This window comes from Danio rerio, chromosome 3 (genome assembly GCF_049306965.1).
Source record: "Danio rerio strain Tuebingen ecotype United States chromosome 3, GRCz12tu, whole genome shotgun sequence".
Lineage (NCBI taxonomy): Eukaryota > Metazoa > Chordata > Actinopteri > Cypriniformes > Danionidae > Danio > Danio rerio.
The window spans coordinates 4,338,847-4,364,053 of NC_133178.1; the positions used below are offsets into that span (position 1 = coordinate 4,338,847).

General features: G+C 37.1%; 1 protein-coding gene across 6 annotated transcripts in view; it reads right to left on the reverse strand.

The window, feature by feature from the left end:
• mcoln1b (mucolipin TRP cation channel 1b) overlaps positions 1 to 25,207 on the reverse strand; it is a 71,295-nt gene that overhangs the window by 33,320 nt on the left and 12,768 nt on the right. For all 6 annotated transcript variants that reach the window (XR_012400642.1, XR_012400641.1, XM_073943634.1 and 3 more), the window contains 7 exon segments: positions 19,883 to 20,039; positions 17,414 to 17,492; positions 17,146 to 17,242; positions 12,301 to 12,400; positions 9,474 to 9,580; positions 7,725 to 7,874; positions 7,548 to 7,649 (listed from right to left, as the gene is read on the reverse strand). Coding sequence is in view for 4 of the 6 variants with exons in the window: in XM_073943634.1 (XP_073799735.1) it covers positions 7,548 to 7,649; positions 7,725 to 7,874; positions 9,474 to 9,580; positions 12,301 to 12,400; positions 17,146 to 17,242; positions 17,414 to 17,492; positions 19,883 to 20,039 (792 nt within the window). In the remaining 2 variants the exon portion in view is untranslated.

The following is a 25,207-nucleotide window of genomic DNA, read 5'->3' on the forward strand; positions in this document are numbered from 1 at the left end:
CTTAGTCTCTTATTTACCAGGGGAATGAAATGCCAACTATTCCAGCATATGTTTTACGCAGCGGACGCCCTTCCAGCTGCAAACCAGCACTGGGAAACACCCATACATTCTCACGTTCACATTCACACACGCTGTTACGACTGAAGTTTATTTATTTATTTATTATTGCGAATTGCACGTCTTTTTCTTAGTCCCACCTTCTTGTTGTTTCATAATGTTCTTCATTGTCTCATAGGCTCCCATACCGGCGTGATCCCTTGTTCTGATTGGCTGCTGGTCTCGGCGGCCTGTACATAAGGGAGCTTCCGGCAGGGTTCGGGGAGCTCATTTCCGCTGCGTTCGGTGTTTGGAGTGGAGCTCCTGGGTTTCCCTCACCCCTCCGGCCAACGACCAACAACCAATATTGTACTGATGTTCATAATCGTTAAAATATTTTGAGAGCTTGAGCGTGTAGGGGTGGTCTGCCTATTTATTTGATTACTTTTGAATATGTTTATGCTTAGGGAGTAAGGTAAGCTTTTTGTTAGGGCTGTGCAATTAATCGAAAATCCGGTTTCGATTTCGGCTTCTAACGTTTATGAAAAACCATTAATCGAGATAAACCATTATTCCATCATATACCGCTTCCTTTCCAGTTCCACGTGGAAGTGACTAAAAGATGTGCTGTAATGTAACTTTTGCAGCATAGGATGCGCATCATTCATATTTCTTTAAGCGCGAAAGAGAATGTGCTGTTGTGTGTGTGCGCGCTGCGCTTAGCCTCAGACAGGTAGTGTGTTTGTGTGTGTCTGTGTGCGCGCGCCGATCCGCGCTTAGCCTAAGACAGCAGAGCACACGCACATCTAACGCCATCTTAATGCATGAGCTTTAATGGTCAAATACATGCGCGGTGTTTAGTGCTTATTCATATTAACCCTCATTTGTGTAATAAACAAACAAGTTGAGAATCAAAAGACACGTGAAAGAGAAACCAAATCAGAGCCGCACTATTCGTAAAGTGACAGCGTGCGATATTCCTGCTGCTGTTTTTATTATTAATCAAACAACAAAAGGACAAAATCCACTCACTGCTCTGGACTGAAGAACTTTTGTAGTTTAAGTTTTTTCTTACAGTGAAGATGCTTAAAATACAGTTCAAACATAACAGATTTAATAGCTCTTTTCTAATAACTGATTTCTTTTATCTTTGCTATGATGACAGCCCATTATATTTTACTGGATATTTTTCAAGATACTAGTATTCAGCTTAAAGTGACATTTAAAGGCTTAAATAGAGTAAATAGGCAAGTCATTATGTAACAGTAGTTTCTTCTGCAGACAGTCAAAAATATATATTGCTTAAAGAGCCCATATTATGGGTTTTTGAAAATTCCCCTCCATGTAGTGTGTAACACAGCTCTAAGTGAAGTGAAGTATCCAGCTAAGGCTTCAATCTGTTAGTGTACAGTGTTTAAAACTGTTGATTCCTCTATAAAAGAGTCGACTCATAGTGCTTCAAACGAGTCGCCTTGATATCGATTCATTAGGTGTTTCGCCATGACGTACGAACGAAACCAAGTTATTCACGTGCACGCGCAAACCCGGGAGATTTCAAACCTGAGGCCCCGCCCTCTGACGTAGAAACCCAGACACACACACACACAGACACCCACAAACACACACACACACACAAACATGCCGGTCGATTGAAGTCACGCTGCAGATGGATATATTGAGTCTCTACCCAAAGATGAAACCTCAGCATTATAACCAAGCAGTTGGAAACTACTGGAAACTACATGCTACAAAGAATACTTCATCAGCGTTTGTTAAAGGAAGGATCAGTAAAGAGTAACTTACTGCTGGACGTCAGGATGGATTTTTCTTCCTCCATTTCTCAAGTGTAAGTACGTGCGATTAAAGTTGCCTCGTTGACTCTAGCTTGCAAATGTATTTAGTTGTGATTTGTTACTTGTAACCGCGTGTACTGTATCAGGTTAACTGGCTATATTCTCTTATCGCGTGCAAAGTCACGTTAAAAACGCGACGCGTGCTGCTTTGTTAACGGAGCTCCGTGGACGAGGAGTAGTGTGTGTGTCTGTGTGTGCGTGTGCGCGCGCTGTCGCGGAGGTGTGTGTGTTTGTGTGTGTGTGTGTGTGCGCGTTGTCGTCCGGAGCAGGGTTAAGTGCGTGTGTGCGTGTGTGTGCAATATGTGTGTGTGTGTCTGTGAAAAGAGCAGAGTGAGAAGCTAGGAGATCTCCTCAACTGTTTTTGGAGTTTTTGCTCAATAAAATAGTTAATCGTCTGAATTTTCAAGTCCAACGTCTGTATTTACATTGAGCCACTGGCAGCTAAAATCCACTCCTACACTATCGAGCGTGTATGAACTGTGATTACTTTTATATTGCTGATTAGCTGTTTGGCTTTTCACTCTCTGACTGAAGGCAGTCGACCAATCGCAACAGACTGTCATCGGTCCAATCAGCGCAGATTAGCTTCGCGCTAAGGAGGGGTTTGGGAACAAATGAATCACTGGACGATTCATACGGGAGTCGCTGGGATAATTAGGTAAAAATAAATGCAGATTATAAGACCACGAAAGTGTTTTTTTGACCTTGCATGCATATTAAACTGTTGTTGGAGACCCTTACAACCAAGATATGACCCTATTTCATGTATAATATGGGCTCTTTAAGGGGGCTATATTGAGCTATTAAAATAGCAGGGCTCGAACTTAACCTTTTTGCTTGGTAGCACCGGTGCTCCTAACTTAAAAAATGTAGGCGCATCAGCCAAAATGTAGTCGCACCCACCAATTATGAGCACCGTTACTACAAGTTTTATACAAACAGACTTATTGTATTTGAAATCAACAGTAATCAAACTAACAAGAAAAAAAAGTTAATATATATATATGCAAGCGTGAGGAAAATATGTCACAACGAAATTCCGCTATCACAAGAAAATAGATTTTTATAACATAAGTGTGTGACCAAAGCGTACACGTCGCGCTCACCGGCCCTGCACACACTGCTGAATCTGTTAACGGTATAACTGTGCTGTTCTCACAAGTGCTGTCTGATATTGTACTGATGCTTTTGACATGTACTGTACCTTATTTTATGCATACGTCATGTTAATAGCAATACCGGTCTTTTCATGAGTGGCGATATTAGTTTACTCAGTGCAAGCCCGTTTGCGATGGTGTACGTGGTGTTCAATTTGACATATAGCTGCCTCTTGCACGGCGGACAGCATCTGGCGATTATATGAAGGATTAAACAGAAGCTGTCGTGCTAGATGTGGCAAACAGTTACCTGAAAACTTCATCTCACAGACTTTTCATAGCGGACTTGAAGCCAACGGAAGTCTTTTACTCTTGGAAAAGTGTAGATGGTGGTTTAACATTCAGCACATGATCACTAGTAAGATGTGTCATTATTTATAACTTTGGATGCCATGGTTTCTAAAACTAAATCTGTCCGCGTTATCTTCATTCTCATCTTCAGCGCTTTAGTTTTTCGCGCGCGGTTGTAGCTCTCTCTGTCATCCAAAGCCAGATGGCGCTGACTGAGTGATTGACAGCTGGTATTAACCAATCATTCGCGTTCAATGCTAGAGCTGTGGGCCAATAAGAAGAGCGTGAGGGCGGGGCAAGCATTACGGACTTGGATTTGTTTACTGCAGCAAGTTGACATGACAACTGTTTGAAACCATTCCTGAGCGCTGCGTTTCGCGTTCCAAGTGCAGACAAAGAGCTTAGAGATGCATTCTGCGTGAATGTCTCCCGAATCCGCGCATGTGGTGAACATTTTGCAGTAAAAACTGGTCGCACACAACAATTTTAAGCACTCGCAGAAATGCTCCCAAATATATTTTAAGGTCGGATAGATAAAATTTCGGGCGCATATGCGACCAAAATGGTCACAATTTAGAGCCCTGAATAGGTCTCAAAATATTTAAACCTGATTTTTTTTCTAGCTGAAATAAAACAAATAAGCCTTTCTCCAGAAGAAAAAATATTATAGGACATTTTTTCAGAGGAAAAAATTGCTCTGTTAAACATAATTTGGGAAATATTTGTATATAAAAATAAATTCACAGAAGGGCGAATAATTTTGACTTCAACTGATGATCGTTTTGAATAATCGTGATTACAATTATGACCAAAATAATCGTGATTATGATTTTTCCCATTATCGAGCAGCCCTACTTTTTGTATTTTTCTTTAAATAGTAATAGGTAATTTAGTGCATTTACTTTGTAGATTCTTTTGTCTGTTATTTTGGCCTGTGGTCACCCTAAAGAGATGCTCATTTATATTAACCACATTTTTTCTATAATAAATCTATTCATATATACTCTCAACTGAGTTTCTGAGTTTGGTTGTCGACCGAAGGGAATCTTTTGTCTTAAGTTTTTGTTTTGTTTGGGAAATCCACCACCCCAACACATTTGTTTTTTCTTCGTTTATTATGCCCATGTTGTTTCCTCTAGACTTGGGGCATAATACGCACTCATACGCTACGACCAGTTTATTTCCACTAACCACTGCTAACCACAGAGCCACCTTGCCGCCTTTGTGCTAATTACAATGCATATTAGAGCTGCACGATTCTGTCTAAAATGAGAATCGGGATTTTTTGGCTTAAAATAAAGATCATGATTCTCTCACAATTCTGTAGATGTAAAATAAAGCTTAATATGAGATTATTGTTTTTTCTCAAACATATGGTAAAACAACAATAGCCCCTTTCACACATACAGACCTTTCCGAAAAATTGCCGGCAATTTTCCAGAAAGGTTGTATGTGTGAACAGGTCCTTTTTGAAAATACCGGTAAAATCGTTCTGGCTATTTTCCGGAAAGAGAAGTTGTAACATTACCGGTAATTTGCCGGAATGCTGCGCTGTGTGAATGCAGAAGGAAGATTGCCGTAATAAGCGTGTGCACGTCTAGAACGTGCTGACGTGAGACGTCTGCTTTAGCCAATCACAACAGTCAGACGCATTTACGTCCGCGCGGTTTATGAGAATAAAAGCCTTTGAATATTTTTCCAGACACATTTAGCTGCTAGAAGTTAGTCAGATCATGTTTATATGTTCTTCTTAATGCCAACTGTGTAAATAATCATCGATGAGATGCTTATGATAAGCCGTTGTTTGTTTACGTTCATGTGCCTGTGAAACAGCCTGTGAGCGCCTGCACACACACATATTACGAACATCTCGACATGCGAAAGTGATCCTGCGAAAGTTGTTCACAATATTGATCATCCACAGAGTTTGTAATTTAGTCAAATGTTTACAAATACAAGCGCAGCCGTTTAAAGCTCATTTGTGGTGAATGATGTCAGAATTTACCGGTATTTTGGAATGGATGTGTGAATGCTCTTTTCCGGAAAATTTCCGTAACGTCCTCGCCTGTGTGAACAGCGCTTTTTTGAATATACCGGTAAAGTCGTTCCGGAAATTTTTCAGATATTTACCGGTATCACTGTGTGAAAGGGGCTAATATTAATATTATGTGTAGGTCTACTGGTTTCTATAAATAATTCTATTCTACTTATAATAATTCTGATGTTGATTTATGTTTGAGATATAGGCCTATGCTTGCAATCTGTCATTGAGAACATTATTAGACCATTTAATTCACTGGTAAAATTAACATTATAAAGGCTAGAGTAGGTTTACTGACGCTGTAAACATGTATTTTCATGCACAGCAGTGTGTGCGCTATGAAAGAAAAAAACTTGTCGCAATCATAACTCTAAAATGCGATATGATTATTCGGTTTCGTTGTATAAAGTGCTGTTTATACTATATTATTAGGGATGTAACGGTATCAGAATTTCACGGTACGGTAATACCTCGGTATGAATGTCACGGTACGGTATTTATTGAATCATTTACAGGAAAAAACAAAACTTATGAAAATACTCCAAAAAAGTGCCAATGACATACAAATTAGCCATCTATCTGTAAGCTTTGAAACAGGAACTTCAATTTTAATAACAAAAAAATATTAAACCATGTAAAAAAAATAAAGTTTCAATTTAGTATTGTTGAAAACTCGTCACATTCAACATTTAATCACTCACTCACTTAGATAGAGATGGGTTTAAAGGAAAATTATCATATAAATATAATCTGGTAAAAGCTGGTATCTCTGGGCATTTACAATGTCCCCTGCAACAGACAAAAAACCCTCTCATTTGGGACTGAGGTTTCTGGGACAAGAGAGATATGACTTGGCCCAGGTTGACAGCAGTGGGTAACGTTGTGCATTGTCTTTCCCCCACTTGAGAGGACAAACCATGAGTAAGATAGAGGTCTCATGTCTGCATCAATCTGAACAGTGTGCTGACAACACCGCTATTCAGTACGCGCGCGACAACACAGCTGATAAGAACTCGCGCGACAACATCGCTATTCAGTACGCGCGCGACAACACAGCTGATAAGAACTCGCGCGACAACACCGCTATTCAGTACGTGCGCGACAACACAACTGATAAGAACTCGCGCGACAACACAGCTGATAAGAACTCGCGCGACAACATCGCTATTCAGTACGCGCGCGACAACACAGCTGATAAGAACTCGCGCGACAACAAAGCTGATAAGAACTCGCGCGACAACACCGCTATTCAGTACGCGCGCGACAACACAGCTGATAAGAACTCGCGCGACAACACCGCTATTCAGTACGCGCGCGACAACACAGCTGATAAGAACTCGCGCGACAACACCGCTATTCAGTACGCGCGCGACAACACAGCTGATAAGAACTCGCGCGACAACACCGCTATTCAGTATGCGCGCGACAACACAGCTGATAAGAACTCGCGCGACAACACCGCTATTCAGTACGCGCGCGACAACACCGCTATTCAGTACGCGCGCGACAACACAGCTGATAAGAACTCGCGCGACAACACCGCTATTCAGTACGCGCGCGACAACACAGCTGATAAGAACTCGCGCGACAACACCGCTATTCAGTACGCGCGCGACAACACAGCTGATAAGAACTCGCGCGACAACACCGCTATTCAGTACGCGCGCGGCGACAACACCCACTTTAGAGTTTTCCAGCTCTTTTTCATCCCCGCTTCTAGCAGCACACTCCATTTCCGCATTACTGGATCTGTAGCGACAACAGACCGCAAGGGAGGATGGTCAAGCATGGGCTGATGGGAATTGTAGTTTCCGGTACCTCCCGTTCGCTTCATTCGCCTGAGCAAATTTTCTCAGAAGACCTATAGTTTTACCGAGTCATGCGACTACGGTAATATCGAAAAAAATTAATATTGCGGTATGACGGTATTTACAATACCGTTAAATCCCTATATATTATTATTACAATTATTTTACCATATGTTTGTGAATAACAATAATAATAGCCTACTAATATGAACCTTTATTCTACATCTACAAAATTGTGAGGAAATCGTGATCTTGACTTTAAACAAAAAAAAAATAGCAATTCTCATTTTAGCCAGAATCTCGCAGCCCTAACTTGGATATATACACACAAAATAAACATTTCAAAAAAATCAGAACTCACGTTATATTTCTGAAAGAAGCTGAAGTATCGAATGACCCCGACCCACACCAGCAGAGTGGAGGTTCCCATCAGGATACTGCAGACGTCATACGAGGACAGATTCTACACCGCAAACACAACCGTCAGCTCCTCGAACACAGCCAGACCTCAAACACACAGACTCAAAGCGCGCTTCACCTTGGTCTCGATGGCGATCTTGATGAAGGAGGCGATGATGGTGAGGACGTCACTGATGATGAGCAGCAGATACCAGCCGTTGATGAACTCCAGACGGTCACCCAGACTCACAGAACGACCCAGAGACACGCGGAAATAACACACCAACTCCTGCCAACACAAATCAACATTAAATCAAAATAGACGTTCCACCTTACTCTGTTTTAATGATGAAAGATAGCAAAAAGCCGCATCAGCTGTTTTCACAACATCCGTCCAAAATCGTCTTTTTAAACCCTGACTTTCCAACTTACTCCCCTCTGATTGGTCAGACATCTTATCTCTGCTCTGATTGGCCAGATAGACCTACTCTGTACTTATTGGCCAAATGGCCCAAATCTGCTCTGATTGGTCAGATTGCTTGTCTCTGCTTTGATTGGTCAGATAGATTGACTCTGCTCTTATTGGTCAAATTGCTCAGTTGTGCTCTAATTGGTCAGATTGCTGTTTGACTCTGCTCTTGACTCTACTCTGATTGGGCATATAGTTTGACTCTGTTCTGATTGGTCAGATAGCATGACTACTTAGACTGGTCAAATAGCCCTACTCTGTGCATTTTAGTCAAATGTCCACACCATGCTCTGATTGGTCAGATGGCTCTTTGCTGAGTTTATAAATCAGATGACCCTAATCTGCTCTGATTGGTCAAATAGCTTAACTATGCTCTGATTGGTCAGATAATTTGATGACTCTGATTGGTTAGATAGCTAGTCTCTGCTCTGATTGGTCAGATAGTTTGACTCTTTCCTGATTGGTCAAATAGTTTGAGTCTAGTCTGATTGGTCAGATAGTTTGACTCTACTCTGATTGGTCAGATAGCTAGTCTGTGTTCTGATTGGTCAGATAGTTTGACTGTGCTCTGATTGGTCAGATAGTTTGATTCTGCACTGATTGGTCAGATAGTTCGACTCTCCTCTGATTGGTCAAATAGTTTGAGCCTACTCTGATTAGTCAGATACTTTGACTCTGCTCTGATCGGTCAAATAGTTTGAGTCTACTCTAATTGGTCAAATAGTTTGACTCTGCCCTGATTGGTCAGATAGCAAAACACTTGATTGGTCAGGTTGCCATATTATACACTGATTGGTCAGATAGCCCTACTCTACTCTGATTGTTCAGATAGCCCTACTCTACTTTGATTGGTCAGATAACCTTACTATAATTGGTCAGAGCCCTACTCTGCCCTGATTGGTCAGATAACTCTCCTCTAATTCCTCAGAAAGCTCTACTCTGCTCTAATTGGTCAGATAGTCATACTCTGTGCATATTGTTCAAATGACACCACCCTGCTCTGATTGGTCAGACTGACCTATTCTAAGCTTATTGGTCAGACGACCCAAATTTACACTACCTCAGCCAGATAGCTGGTTTCTGCTCTGATTGGTCAGATCGCTCATCTCTGCTCTGATTGGTCAGATTGCCCTACCATGCTCTTAAAGGTCAGATATCTTGACTCTGCTCTGATTGGTCAGTTAGCTAAACTCAGACGGCCAATAAAGGTGCAGTCAGTAAAGGTGGAGGTGGAGTGTTCTCAAATGCTGATACATTTTTAACAAAATAAAAGTGTTTTTGTCAACACATTGGTTATTTTTTTAAAACACTGCTCTACCATGGTATTGTCACAACTACAATTGCTTTTACTTATAAACAATTGATACTATATTATTTCTTGAAAAAAAAATCACGTTTATAAACCGTTCTCTAATTTACATGTTGTAGCATGATTCCTTTGAGGATGGAGCGTCCACAAAGCACAAGAGAGAGACCGCAGACCACCGCCACCAACACATCGAAGGCCACACGTGCGTAACTGTCTCCTGCACACACACACACAGATTTCATATGTGAGCTCATTTACATTGAAATGAGGTTAATTAAGTTAATTCAATAACATGTTAATTCAAGCAATAAAACACAACTTCACTATTTACTAGGTGAAAAAACAGATTCCTGTTAGCAACACACACAAAAAAACACACTTAATTCTAAATTGTTATACATGAATCCTAAAATGTTGACTGTTTGTATTTATTTATTTTTATCACTATCATGTAATTTGTTTTAATATTTTTCCAATTAATGTAAACGTCACAAATGCTTTGGTATTTAGATCTTAACAATATTGAAAAAATCTGACATTGAGGTTTTTGTTTTCCTGCAATACGCATCTCAATATGAATATAATTAGCACTATTTGGAAAGACTTCATTCACTTAGGTCGACTGGGGTGATCAAGTCTTATTCTATGCAGTGCATCTGCATAAATTATAATAAATTACAAGCAAATTTAAATACGACAGAGCAAAAACAAAAGTTAAATAAACAATGCTTTATGTTGTTCCGGAGAGTCAGAACAGTATGCAAATACAAAAAAGGAACATTCAAATGTAAAATAACATGGTCTTCACTGTATATCAAGGTTTTTTTAGTTAATAAAAGCGAACGAAAAACAAAAACTAGAATTGAAAAATATTTTCATTAACTGAAGTAAAAATAAGAACGAGAGTTTAAAAAAACTAGAACAGAAAATATATATATATATTGTGTACATACAAATAGGGTTGTCACGATACTATAAATTTAAGCCGCGATACTATACCAGCTGAAGTATCACGATACCAAGTAGTATCGCGATACTGTATGAATTCATAACTCAAGTCAAATAAAGCAAATTGTCACAAATACTATATTTTACATGTTGAAATACTTACATTTAATTCATAATTCCCTTATTATTGAAAACCTATATGTACTTATTTGAACAGATATTCTGTTTTATTTGTGTATACTATGACTGTTCTGTTCCACATGCAACATTAACTATTAGAACTGTTAATGAGGATACTACCGTTTACAAACTACAGAGGCACCGCCAGTATTTTGGAGCCATAGTATCGCGATACTACCAAAGTACCGGTAAACCGTGCAACCCTACATACAAAGCTAACTTTAATCAAAATTATAGCAAAAACATCCTGCGTTTTTGTCCATCTAAATGTATTAAATACATAAGGCTTTTAGAAGTAAATCTATTGACTTCGCGCTGCCAGATTCACGACAGGTGTTTGACCGTATAGCATCAGAGTCTGTAAACCTGATGCCATGGGCCAGGTCAAACCGGCAGTCTTCCAATCAGTCCTCGCTGTTGCTCCCTTGACAAAAACAACGGCTGGGCAAGACATCAGCATAGTGAAAATATTAAATATGACACTTAAAAGCATTAATTTAACACATTTGTGTCCAATAATGAGTTTTATTTCTGTATTAGTTGATCTAGTTCACCAAATTCAACTGAATCATTTGAAATGATTCACGTCAAGAACGTATACACAAACGACTTACTAAGGTTGCAATGTCCAGAATTTTGCTTGCCAATCTTAAGCCAATTGTAATGGTTTGTTTTGGATCGATTTGGAATTTCCTCAACCAGCCCAGAGCCCGGGGGACCAGAGTGAGTGCTCCGACTTGACCCCCCCTGATCCTCTTACTGTTGTGACTGAACCAAACTTGGACAACTGATTAAACTGCAACGGGTAAACCGAGGGATCTGGCCAAACTAACATTTATTTCATAACAGAAATTCAAGTAATGGAGTTTAAATAAGTGAATTGTGCTTTGCTTGGGTTGCAAAACTTAATTGTAAGAAACGTTTTAGATCATGGTGATGTATTAACTGACTGAAATTATGATTGCTGAATACATATTTTACATTTACATTTAGTCATTTAGCAGACGCTTTTATCCAAAGCGACTTACAAGATACACAGTAGTGATACACAGATACACTTACAAGATACACAGTAGTACACAGTAGTATTTTGGGAATGTTGAGTCCTAACATGGGAGGATTGTCACAAAAGACCCGGTTCGCGTTAAAAATCCGAACTTCCCATCACTACTGTGTATCTAACCTCAGAAGCAGCCTTGCACACATTAGAGCTGCGATCTTGTGGGCTGCTGTATTTGAAATTGAGGATGGGTAGATGGTAGTGTTCATGTGTCCCCTAAATAAATGTTTTAAAAAATGTGTCTTTGGTTGAGTTTTTACTATACAATATTTATTCTGATGATTTTAAATCTTAGACATAGCAAACATCCTAATTTCCGAAAAAATAAATAAATAAAACTAATACTGAAACTAAGCAATTTCAAATTATAAAAACTAATAAAAACTAGTATATCTGCCTCTAAAAACTAATTAAAACTGAATTTGAAAACAAAAAGTCATAACGAAATAAAAACTAAAACGAAACTAAAACTTAACTAAAAATGTCAAATCCTAAATTATTATAACTTTGTTGTGCACATAATCTTATACAATAATATCAAAATAGTATATTTTAATCATTAATAAATAATCTAATCGTTGACTATTGCAAATACACGCACATCAATTTCAATGTTTCAATTACATATATTACTCAACCCTATTTGCAATACATAAAGCAAGTTTGAATTGAATTAAACAGAGCAATGGCTTAGCTTTATCAGGATCCCACATTTACAGCCAGTCACGAGCGTTTGCGTGCTCTCTCACCGTGTCCAGACACATTGGGGTCTCTGCACTCTTTAATGAACGCCTCGTTGAGCAAACTCAGCTTCACTTTCCCACTGTGAGCCTTATTATCAAACAGGATCTGACAGACACAGAGAGAGAGAGTAACGTATCAAATAAAATACACACAACCATTCAAAACTTTTCAATCTTCAACATGGCTTTCATGCTTTCAAAGAAGTCTCTTCTGCTCACAAAAACCTTTATTTGAATGCAGTACAAAAAATAGATTAATATTTTATATTATTTAAAAAGGTATCTTACACAAAGTAATCTTTATGTTATACAGTTATATTATACTCTATTGTTTTTAATATATAGTGTTTAAATTTTGTTAAAGGGCACCTATTTTACCCCCTTTTCAGGATTTAGATAAGTTTTTTGTGTCTCCAGAATGTGTCTGTAAAGTTTCAGCTCAAAACACCATCAGATTATTTATTAGACCTTTTAGAATGTTGAGATGTGCTGCTCTGAACACACTGTGGCTGTTTTTGTGGATTGTGCCTTTAATGCCAGTTCTCCCCGCCCACCGTTCGCACGTGCCTGTCTGAGTGCCTCAGCCTCTGGCTGTGTCAGATAAACAGCACAGTGACAGACATGAAGGAAGCAGATCTCTTGTAACGTTTGTGAGAAATACTACAGTAAGAACTTTCCCAATGATTATTTGATGTATTTGTTGTGGAGTTAATTCAAGCTTTTCTGCAACGATGAGTCCCACACAATGCCGTCATAAAGTCCATGCATATACACAGCATGTGTGTTTAGCTTTGCACTGTTTTTGCAAGGCAAATGTGTCAGAATACAGGTTAATATCCACTGCTGTATGGATATCCGTTATGTAAATGTACAAAATAAACCTGATTTGACGTCCACAAACCGGGATTGAAGCGTCTTCATTTATAATTGTACTGACCTGCTGCTGTGGTGATGAATTAAATCAATTTCAATGTCAATCAATTTGGTGGGCGGGGAAACCGTACTCCTACATCATGTTACAGACGGCCTCAAAATGAGAGGGGTTTGGATGCTATTTTAACGTCAGGAAATTAAAAAAAAGACATTTATTGTGTTTCTATCACTCCAATATGACTGTGGACACACTGTACCTATACACAGTTCTGTCCAAACAGCTTCAAAAAGATGATTTTCATCATTGGCGCCCTTTAAAACACAATTTATTATGTTTTATTTATTATTTATTATTTATAATTATATTTATATATTATATATTTTATATTATATTATAATTATTTATTATTTATTTATTATTTATTAATGCATCTTTCCATCAGTTTTTTAAATTAATTTTTTCTTATCTGTTTAATGGTGAATTATGTTTTTGTTCATTATAAATGCTGAAAACAGCTGTGCTGCAAATTTTGAAGAAAATGTAAAGCATAAAAAAAGAAATAAATATATATTTTTATCACACATTAGGTGAAAGTATTGACATTTATTGATGTAAATAATTTGTTCTACCAATAAAACATCCATTTACAGTATATTTATACATATACGTGTATGTTTATGTGCATATATTTGTACACTATACTACATATTTTTTGTGGTTTCATTCTATATACATTCACATTGTATCATTTGAGAGATATGTTGTATAACATTCACCATTTTTTTATTTAACTTTTTTAATTCTCTCTTAATGTTGAATTTATAATGATTGTTGAGTTAACCTTGTGTTCAATATATTATATTAGTACTCTGTAGATAATCTAATGAGTCATTGAATAATGGTGTTCAAAAGAAACTCCAGACACGCATGATCTCTGTTACCCTGATGAAAGGCAAGTATTTGCTGAAACACACAGGTGTGGTTTTAAAGGTGCTGTATGCAAGTTTTCGAGTCTTCTAAAGCATAAAAATACCATAATATGCTTGCAGATATTTAAGAATCATGCTAAGCGAACATTCTTGTTTATCTGAAAAACAATGCTGAAGTCAGAGATTCCGCTTTGAAAATGTGTGTTGCGTGCCGGAAAGTCTGTCTTTGTTTTGGTTGTTTTAACCCACCCAATGCCACTTTAGCCAATTATATTTCAGCAGCCTGGGTTGCCTGGGTGGAATACGGCATATTTAATTTATTAAGTCAGTTAGAAAGGCTCTCAAAGTATGCATCCATGACCGAAATGCAACCTCCGGTGGACAGAAGCAGACTACTGAAATGAGAAACAGATTCAGAGTTCCACATGAGATTAATTAGCAAATAATATAAACATTACGAGTGTAAACATCGTAATAAAGCAGGTTACATTGTAACCCTGTGTCCTAACAACGCACTACGTGACGAGATTTGCAGGGATGAGCAGTTTGGCTGTTTGCACCAGACCACACATGACAAAAATTTAAATAAAGCAATTTAGAAGCACAAAATAGTGCCCTCACTGCACTCAAACGAAATGGTAAGGTCAGGGCCGGATTAACCAATGGGCACAGGCCCAGGGGCCCGTGCGCACTAGGGGCCCCTGCGAGGGGGGAGGAAAAAAGACAATTTCGGAGTGTCATTTTAGGCTAATTGCAAATAGCGCATCTAGTTGGAATAAGCTATTCAGGGTTTACGCCCATCGATGCCTGATTGATAGAGACAAGATGAGTAAAGAGCTGTGTAGCATTACAGCTGCAGTGGCACTCCTTGTAAGGCGCACAGCCTCATCTTTTGACGCGTTTGATCATCAACTCGGTTCGAATCCACCATCAGCTGAACTCGTGCTACTTTTTTTTCTCCCCATTACATATCAGATTGGAAATATATTTATTTTTAACAGGAAGGAAACATTTTTTTTAAATAATGCAAATTGTGATATAAAGTCACAAGTGTCTCGTGGGTATTTAATAATGTTTAGCCTTATTATAGGCGCCTCCCTCTCTGCAAAAACTATATTGCTCAGACAACTGTATTTCCTCTGATCGCGATCACATATTAATATTATTATTATATTTAAATTGCCTTTCTTTCTTTAACTAAACAGAATGCTGTGATTGGTCAAGCGCGGAAACGTCAGTTTTGTAATAACCCGCACTAAACTGAGCGGACTTTAGTGTAACGTTATATCTGTCATAGATCAAAAATGAGTGGACAAGAGGATTTAGCAAACGCGGATTCTGTCGGACTGGATTCATCGTGTGGGAGACAGACAGAAAAGGAGAAAGAGAGGGAGATAGAGAGAGAAAGGCCCAGAAGAGGAGAGAGACGGGAGAGAAGAGGTATAGTGTGTGTGATTTCAGATACTTTTAGGTTTATAATCAAGTCTTCATCACGAGAAGAGTAGAGAAAATACAGGGAGAGGAGGAGAGAGACAGTAAATCAGTGTTTGTATTATGAAAGACTCAGATTCATAGAACTGTATTAGAGAAGCATTGTGCGTTATATGCCATGGCAATAATATGCTTTGTAAGTTTGTAAAAGCAATACATTAAAATACCCTTAAAATATATATATATATATATATATATATATATATATATATATATATATATATATATATATATATATATATATATATATATATTTTTTTTTTTTTTTATTAGCATTTTTATTCAATGCTTTGAAAAATAAGTTAAATCTTTGTAGACTATAAATACATATGTACTATATATCATTTATTTAAATATGTGGGCAACAAATTATAGATTCATTTTATTTAAAAATGATTATATTATTCTTAATTTTTAAATTCAACTTTAAGGGTGCGTCCAGGTAGGGGCCTTACAAGACAATGTGCCCAGGGGCCCCTGAGTTCTTAATCCGGGCCTGGGTAAGGTTTATAATTTATTTAATGCATATTAAACCTCTTTAACATTAACAAATGTAGATGCTGAATCACTGATATGTGTTGATTTGCATTATTTCAGAGTTCAAAAGTTCTATTTCAAATGTTTTAATTTATTTTTAAGATCTGTGGTGAACTATCTGATGCTGCTTTCAGTAGTATGGCAATAAATGTCATGTAAAACGGCATTCAAACTCACATTATTAGCATTTAACACTGTTGTTCAGCAGCAAGAAATAGAAGCCATTTCTAATGTATCAATTCCAGGTGTTGGTTAGAACAAAAACACTTTTTATTATGAAAAATATTCCTTCTATCGTGTGCTGTTGCTTTTAACTACAACACGCTTTAAATCAGACTTTAGGCTCGATCATTAAACTCGGTCCTGTTGGTCCTCAATCTGACAACCTGCGCTTGAGTTTGTTTTGATCCAGGAATGCAATACCTAGTTCAACCCCTGGGTGTCACACTTACATACTGCACCTTTAAGGAATAGCAATGTCAATAAAGGCTTTTTAATGTTTTTCCACATTTTTCGAGTGCCTTGGACTTACTTTTGCTGATAATTCTGATGAATCCCTTACCCAAAGAGCACCGACACATTAATTAAGCTACCCCTCAGCACTTTTTGTTTGATTTTGTACATTTATATTCATCAAAGAATGCTGAATAATAAATTAATTATTAAATATTTAATATATTATTATAGCAAACAGTATGTGTGTAATATTGGTTTTTAAATAAAAAGTCTTAAAATGTAAACAACTAATAAAAAACATCCCACAATGTAAATAAGCAGTCATTTAATAACTCAATTTTGACAAAAATGTCAGATAGAACCTTATCATTCTAAGGTGACGAAATGTGTTCAGCATTAGAAATACTCCCGCACGTTTTTCAAGCATCTAATCTGCATATTTTAGATTAAACAAATGTGGCATTGGTGAGACAAAAAAAAAATGTTCAAGTTTTCATATGTTAAATGATTTCTTTAAATACTACATTTGGGTTGTGTGAAATTTGTAGTGTAATCTGTGCGTACAGTGATGGAGAAGGTGTAGCAGTCGGGAATCTCGTTGTTTATAATGGTCTGGATGTTTATGGCCTTCAGCTGGAACTCGATGGTCACGTTTACCAATCTGCGCAGAGACAGAAAGACACTCAGAGAGGAAGTTGAGCAAGGATTTCATAAGACAAACGGCACTTTTACACAGATCAGAATCTGAAAAGAGTAACAGTGTGTTTGTGTGGGTTTACTACGCTAAATTATCTTTCCAATTTAGCCAGGATTATATGCGTGTGAGACTCACTTCTGAAAATTAAGGGTGATGTTTGGATAGAGGTCTTGCACTGGAGATGATGGATCTGAAGGATTTACTCCAAAACAGTCTAAACCAACACACAATAATAAAGAATACACATCATTAACACACTCTGAATCATTATCACTGATCATTCAAACAGACTGTTTGTTTGTATACTGGAATATTCCACAATCTGAAATATTGTTATAGCTCTTTTTAATTCTCTTATCTTCATATATGTTAAACTGCTTGGACACAATCTACCAGTCAGTGCTTTGACTTGATTTAAAGGGGAATTATCATGTAGGGATGGGCGATACCACAATTTTTAAATTCAATATCATACCGATACTTTTTATTACAATTTTTACGATACCGATACTACTTATTTTTTTAAATAATAATGTAATTTTTCAAAATAATGTTAATAAAATAAACATTTGAATATATATATATTGTCACGACTGTCAGTGACCACCTGAGGGCGCTGTAGTTCAATGGACACTGAGTGGAACTACAGCGCCCAAAAAGACTACATTTCCATCCATTCTTTCGCGCACACACCCGGTCTGTCATCTACACTGATTTACAACCACAGCTGTCTCCATTCTCTGTGATTACTAGGACTATGTATTCATTCATTTAACCACTGTTTGTGATCGCGTCGTTGGCTTCCTTGTCTTTCTTGTTCCCAGTTCCCAGTAAGTCTGATATTCTGAGTTGTTGTTCCTGACCTTGTTCAAGTATCCTGTTAAAGACTAGTTCGTGTTTTTCTGTCATAGTTTCTTGTTTTGCTGTTTATTTGTTACTTTGCACTTTGGTATTTTGGATTTTTGTTTAATCTATTTATTATTAAAATCTGCACTTGGATTCGCTATCTTTTGTTCCCATTTTTGTTCCTGTTTTGATCACGCATAACGTGTGTGTGTATATATATATATATATATATATATATATATATATATATATATATATATATATATATATATATATATATATATATATATATACATACACTGTAGTGTGTGTGATATATACACCCACACACATCCATATTGTATATACACACTGCATACCCATATATACTGTATATACACACTGAATAGCTACACACACACACAATTATATTTACTCTTATTTCCCTAACAGTAACGAGAGAGCTGATTTATTATTTTATTGATTTATTCATTTTTGTTTGTATTTAATTGTTGTTATTATTATACTATATATTATAATACAATACTACTGTTTGCTGTGTTTTATATATATATATATATATATATATATATATATATATATATCTTTTTAATGCAAACTTTATAAATGCTTTAGCAAAACATTTGTCATGCCAGAGAGAGAAAGAGAGAGAGAGAGAAAGAGAGAGAGAGAGAGAGAGAGAGAGGTTGGATGTCTCTTGACAGACAGGGAAGCTTGTTTTTGTTCTGTTTCTTTATAAGTTTCAGGGTGTGTTGTCTGTAAGTGTTTATAAAGGCTGCTTGTATTGATGCTGTGTAAGACTTTCTTATCAAAATAATGCTTGTGCAACGCTTTTTCAGCTGATGAGCACAACAACACGCTGCGTTATGTCTCTGCCATCGTGTCAGTGCATATTAATGCAGAAGTGTGCGACTTGCGTGTGTTGAGTAACTTACGTAAGTTATCTGAAAGGCACATAATCACTCACATCACGTTCTGCCGCAGATTGAATGGTGTAACGTCTTGTATACAATGCGTCACTGACAATCCTGTACACAGCGCTAAAACATTTAGTTTTGTAAAATTGATTAAAATAAAATAAAATATCGATAATAAAATATCGAAACTTTAAAAAAAAATATCGATACCAAATTAAAATCTTCTAAATATCGACATATCGATACTCGAGCATCGATGTGCACATCTCTATTATCTAAAAATCACTTTTATAATGGGTTTAAAATTAGTTGTGTGTGAATATAGCAAGTTTTTAATGATAAAAAAAGTATATTAATTGTATTGTTTATAATTAGTCTTGATGAAAGCAGTCTGCAGACACACTTTGATTGACATTCTCCCTTTGCATGTGTCATCAGGTGGGGAAAGCCCCAGTAATTAGTGACATCAACTCTCCCTCATTAGCACGTTAGTATTGTTTTTGAATCTGCCACTATGCTGACACAAAGGGATTTGTAGCTCCGCCCTCTTTTGAAAACAGCACAAGCTCATTTGCATTTAAAGAGACAGTCACTTAAACACCACAATTAGGACCAAAGCCTAAAAGGGTCAGTTTCAGAAAGTTAAAAAACATTATTGCTGTGGTATTTTGAGCCGAAACACACATTCAAACACACACACACGCACTTTAGAGACATCAGAGATTAGTTTTATATCTTGTAAAAAAGGGTCTAATAGAGTCAAAATGTCAGCTTGCAGATTCGAAGCAGAATGAACTGGTTTGTGTGACATTAAATTAACATTAATTTGTTTTTTGCCCACCAGTAATAACATGAGGGTCTATGTCGAACGTGTCGTTAACTGGGTCGATGGTGCCCTTCTTGAAGTACCGTTGGCACAGATAGAGGGCGCTGCTGTTCGGACCCACTCCTGGAACATACGCATACCTGCCGACAGACGTCTGGGACAGAATCAAATACTGAAAGAGAGAGAGAGAGAGTCAAATGTTAAGCATAATAATGTAATAAACAAACAGCTAATTTCACTCTGGCTGATAGGATAGTGGTTTGTTCTGGCTGCACAATATATGGTTTCAGTAACGATATCGTAATATGCGCATCTGCAATAATTGAGTCGCAAGATCTGCAATGTTGAGTCTGGATTAAAGTTGACCAGGAGCCACAGAACACGTGATCTGTAGAGCTCAATCATAATAAAGTGAAGGTTTATCATTTGCATGTGTTTTTAAAGGTTCACGAAACCCTCGAGTACTTTTTTTGAGATTTTAACAGATGTGTGTGAGTTGAGCATCAGTTAAGACAATGTTAGCACCTGTCAGCTTTAATTGTGAGGAAAACTGGATAATTTTGAGCTTTTTCAGCTAATTTCAGCTTCCGGGTTTAAAATTATTTTTGAAGTGGATCAAAATCGGCGACGTAGCGCAAAACTGCAAGTGCAAAGATGATGCGTCGGTTTCTCATTATTATTCATAGCTGAGTTTTCTTATCCTATGAGAAGAGCCGGCTGCTTAATTATTCATGACTGCGAGTGGTGCTTTCCGAAGGCAAGGCAGACCTGCCAGTGCCAAGCTGTGAGACACTACGTTGATAACTGGGTGAAACTGCATCCAAGGACCCACGTCACACAATATTTAGCTGTTCATGACGCGCGATGCTGTCAGGGTCGATACAGCAAAGCTGTGAGTGTGCTGCAAGCGTTTTTGTCGGGAAAGCAGGAAGAAAATTGGAGAATGGCGGACGTTGCCTTTTATCAGGAGTTCGTTCACATTTAGACACATCGCCATGGTGCTGTGTTCGCCTAAATCCTCTAGATTACCAGCAGGGCTAATGGTTAAAATAGACAGGGCAAGAGACCTGCTGCACTGAGTCTGCATTCAGACCCGGAGATTGAGGGAGAAGTCCTCATTTTTAGTGTTTACATGAACACAATTATCTTTATAATGATATAAATTGTGGTGATCTGTATATGAAATTATGAATAACAAATGTAGCAGGGCATTAAATTACTGTTTATTTCTTTGCATTTTAACTTTGTGAACTATAAAATCATTTGTCTCTTCACGGTTTGTGTCTCATTTTGTGAGCAGACTGACAACAGTTGTTTGCTACCCTCCTTCTACCCTGCTGGCCACGCCCATTCCTGCCCTGTGCTCGCGGAGCTCCACGCCCATTATGATGCATCTTTTGAAAAGATTCTGAGGTAGACCTGAACTGAAAGTGCGGGGTGTCATGGCCCTTTAAGGCCTGTGACTGTATGAGCATTTCAAGAGCGCTTAAAACATTTAAGCACAAAATATTATGATGTTTGGAGGTGTAGCAAAGATTAATGGTATTGAATTATTTATACAGAATGTATACAGTTTATGCAACAACAAAAAGTGAAGAGTTCAGATGCAAAAGCCGATAAACGCCCCTTCCGCCAAAAATGAGATAATGACTTTAAGTGAATGCTTTAGGCACGTAGTACACCATCAACTAATAGATTTATTTCTAATCATCTAAATCAGGGGTGTCCAAACTTTTTGGGCCGAGGGCCAGATGCAAAAAAAAAAAAAACGTTGTCCCGGGCCAAATTTTACATACATCACACAGACAGGCATATATATATATATATATATATATATATATATATATATATATATATATATATATATATATATATATATATATATATATATATATATGCCCCAACGTGACTAAAATTTCCTGCTCTCACTGTTGATTTTCCTTTTTCTTGGTTGTACCATGGTTCGCCAAAACCTGATTATCAATTATGTTTCCTTCAATTAGTTCGGTTCGTTTTGCTTCATTCATTACAGGGACTGCTGCCTAATTGAAGGTGTGTCATAGCGACACCCGGTGGTTATTTACTGAATTACGTTCATTTTTGTATAGCGCGCCAGATTCTATTGATATTTATAAAAAGCCTCGCGGGCCGCCACAAAACTGATTGCGGGCCGCAGATGGCCCACGGGCTGTAGTTTGGACAACCCTGATCTAAATTACATAAATAACAGTTTGTTGGCAAAAGCAGCTAAACGCCACTTGCCTTTGACAGCAAAAGCCGCTATAATCTGAGAACCAATCAGAAGCATGAATCTAATCATATGTTTTCAAAGTAACAGCGCGCTGATATGCCTACTTCATAAGGAGACTGTTTTATTCCGCTTACGATTTTAAAAGATGGAGTTCTGGATGAGCCTGTCCGACTGTCAGTGAATGATAAATGAAAGCATCCCTTACCTCAAAACTCTGCATTATAAGAAAAAAAAAACACACTGTACAGTTGGAAGTGTAGCATCCATTCATAATGTTTTTTTGTGCAGCGATGCTACTTTGAATGAGTCTGATTTACTATACATTAAACAGCAACTGCGTTTCACGAAAGACAGAGTTAAGATGCTTTTCTTTTATCCCAAAAGAATTCTATGAGGATAAACAAGAGGCCAAGACCTTAAGTATAGTGAGAATGAATGAATGAATGAATGAATGAATGAATGAATGAATGAATGAATGACAGCTTCTAACATTGTCAGAGAGGCATCCCCTTTTTGCCCAGTAGACCTACCTTGTGCTTTATTTGCTAATGTAAGCTATTTTTTAAAAGATAGATCTAATGTATAAAACTGTACATTATTTATATTACTTCATAATACCTTTATATCTGATAAGCTTTTTATATTAATGGACAATGCACAGATATTGATGTTTCACAATGTTTTTACTAGCGCTGTCAAAATTAACGTGTTAACGCATGCAATTAATTTTAAATAATTAATGCGTTAAAAAAATTAACGCAGTTCAGGTTTTCTTTACTTCCTGTTGTGGTGGACGTGTGTTCAACATGCAATAAATGTGGATAAGACCAAGGAAGCACTTTTTGAAGGCAAGTTCCAGTATAAAACAATTAGTTGCATCACAAGTTATCCAGAGTTTCATGCAATTTCGGGTGTTTCATTTTTAACTTTCGACATATGTTGTAAGTTGATACCGCATGGCGAACGGAAAGAAAATCTTCCGCATTTCGTGACTCTGTGTTCCTTTAAGGAAAGGTTCCTTTTAAGGCTACACGGTAGACTTTTAATAAGAGTATAATCTTAATCATATTAAAATCGGAGTATTGGTGTCTTATGTAAATGTACTCAGAACGTCTGGTGAAGTCACGAGCAGTCAAAGACAGGGCATTACTCTGCCTTTCAGCACGAGCCCTCCAAGTTTAGCGTGTTTCCTCATTAAACGCAACGAAAGCGTATGCTTCGCGTTGTTGTGTCAGAATCCTTGTGAAATACAGTAATACTTTAGGGCGCTTAGTTTAAGACGCTTAGCAAATTTGATGAACGTGATCATGCGTGTTGAATCTTGAGGGGAGTCGCTCCAGTATGGAAGGCCGTTAGGGCCAAAACGTCAGCAGCGCATTGTCTGTGTGTGTGTCTGTGTCTGTGTCAGGCCTGTTGAGGGGTGTCAGGGGTGGAGTGAGCGACGTATCTGAGTAGGGGCGAGAGGGGTGTGCAATGTATTTAACGACAGGTTTGCAAGAAATGATCATTCATTTGCGGGCATTTGGGAGTCTCTGTCTGTGCACTTGCGGGATACTCCTAGTCTTAGCAACTGGATGAATGTAAAGGAGGATTAAGCTAAATTGTTTCTACTCTATAACTAATGTTCTCAACTCTCAGCAATAAAACTTTACAATGAGTGCAACAGTTTGTATTCTATAGTTTATTATTATAATTTTTCATTTTCCATATCTGCAATTCCTGTATTTTGGCATTTTTTTGCAGTCCACTTAGAATCCAACATGGAAATCAATGTTTTCTTTATTGGCATTGATTGTTTTGAAATTTAAATGTCATTAACATGCCTGTGTTTTAATTTCTGTAATAAATATGGCTGTCAAGCAGGATCTTGATGGTTTATTGTGGGTTTGTTGTTTACATGAAGAAATCTGTGTTACAAGTTAAACAAAAATTCTATTAAACAATTATATTTTGAATTTTAAATATCTTTTTCTTGCGTTTACATTAATTTTATATATAAATAGGCAAAATTACAAGTTTCAGTATTTTCAATGCGATTAATCGCGATTAATTTTTTTTAAAAGGTGTGATTAATTAGTTAATTTTTTTTAATCGATTGACAGCACTAGTTTTTACACTACAGTATTTGAATCTACCAAGCGTAGTTTACAATGTTTACATTGCTCTCCTTACATTAAATCTAAATCCCAAATATCAGAAATGACAACAGATTGTTCAGATTTAATTGATGTCAGTTTTAATATAATTGATTAATGCACTTACTTGACAAATTTCATTATTTGATTTTACTTCTGCTTAGTACGTGGTTTATCAAGGGTTTACACAGCGGAATGGACCGCCACTTACTTGACAGATTTATATATTCTTAATTTTAGGTGGTTTGTGTCATGTGTTTTATTTTTGGTAAAATAATTTCTAATTGCATCTTTAGTGACTTTCAAATAATTACAATGTCTTGTTCCAATAGGTGGATTTAGAGGTTTTTGCAAAAAAAAAAAGAAAAAAGTTTCAACACGTATCTGATGTGAAAGTGTTGCTAAGATCCTGTTTAACCAACATTACTGCAACAACAGCTTGATCAACACTGTAACGGTCGACACGGCGTCTTTGGATACTTAAATATTTCTTAGTTTGATTATGGAAGTCTGTTTTGCTTACCAAGGAAGCATTTATTTGTTGGTCAAAAAGCAGTAAAAGTGCATAATTATTACCATTTTAAACACCTGGTTTTCAAAGTGAATATATTTTAAAAATGTAAGTTTTTAGTGTTACATGCACCTTTAACCTTCTAGGGCTTAGTGGCCACATATGTGGACAGCACATCTTAAGTGGTTCTTAGTTCTTAAGTGGCTGTTGAAAATACTTTGAAGGTTTTATATTTTGTTACAGACATACAGATGTGAAATGCCCCAAACATTATTTTTAACTGTCCAAAATGGGCAAAAAAAATTAGTTTTTACTCTCTGATAGTCAAAATATGTAAAAAAATCTATATGCTACATATTCAGTTAAACTCTGCTGTTATTTTGGGATTTCCGCCTGGATTTTGCCTACCCAAATATAAAAGCTTCCCAAATCCATATGCAAAA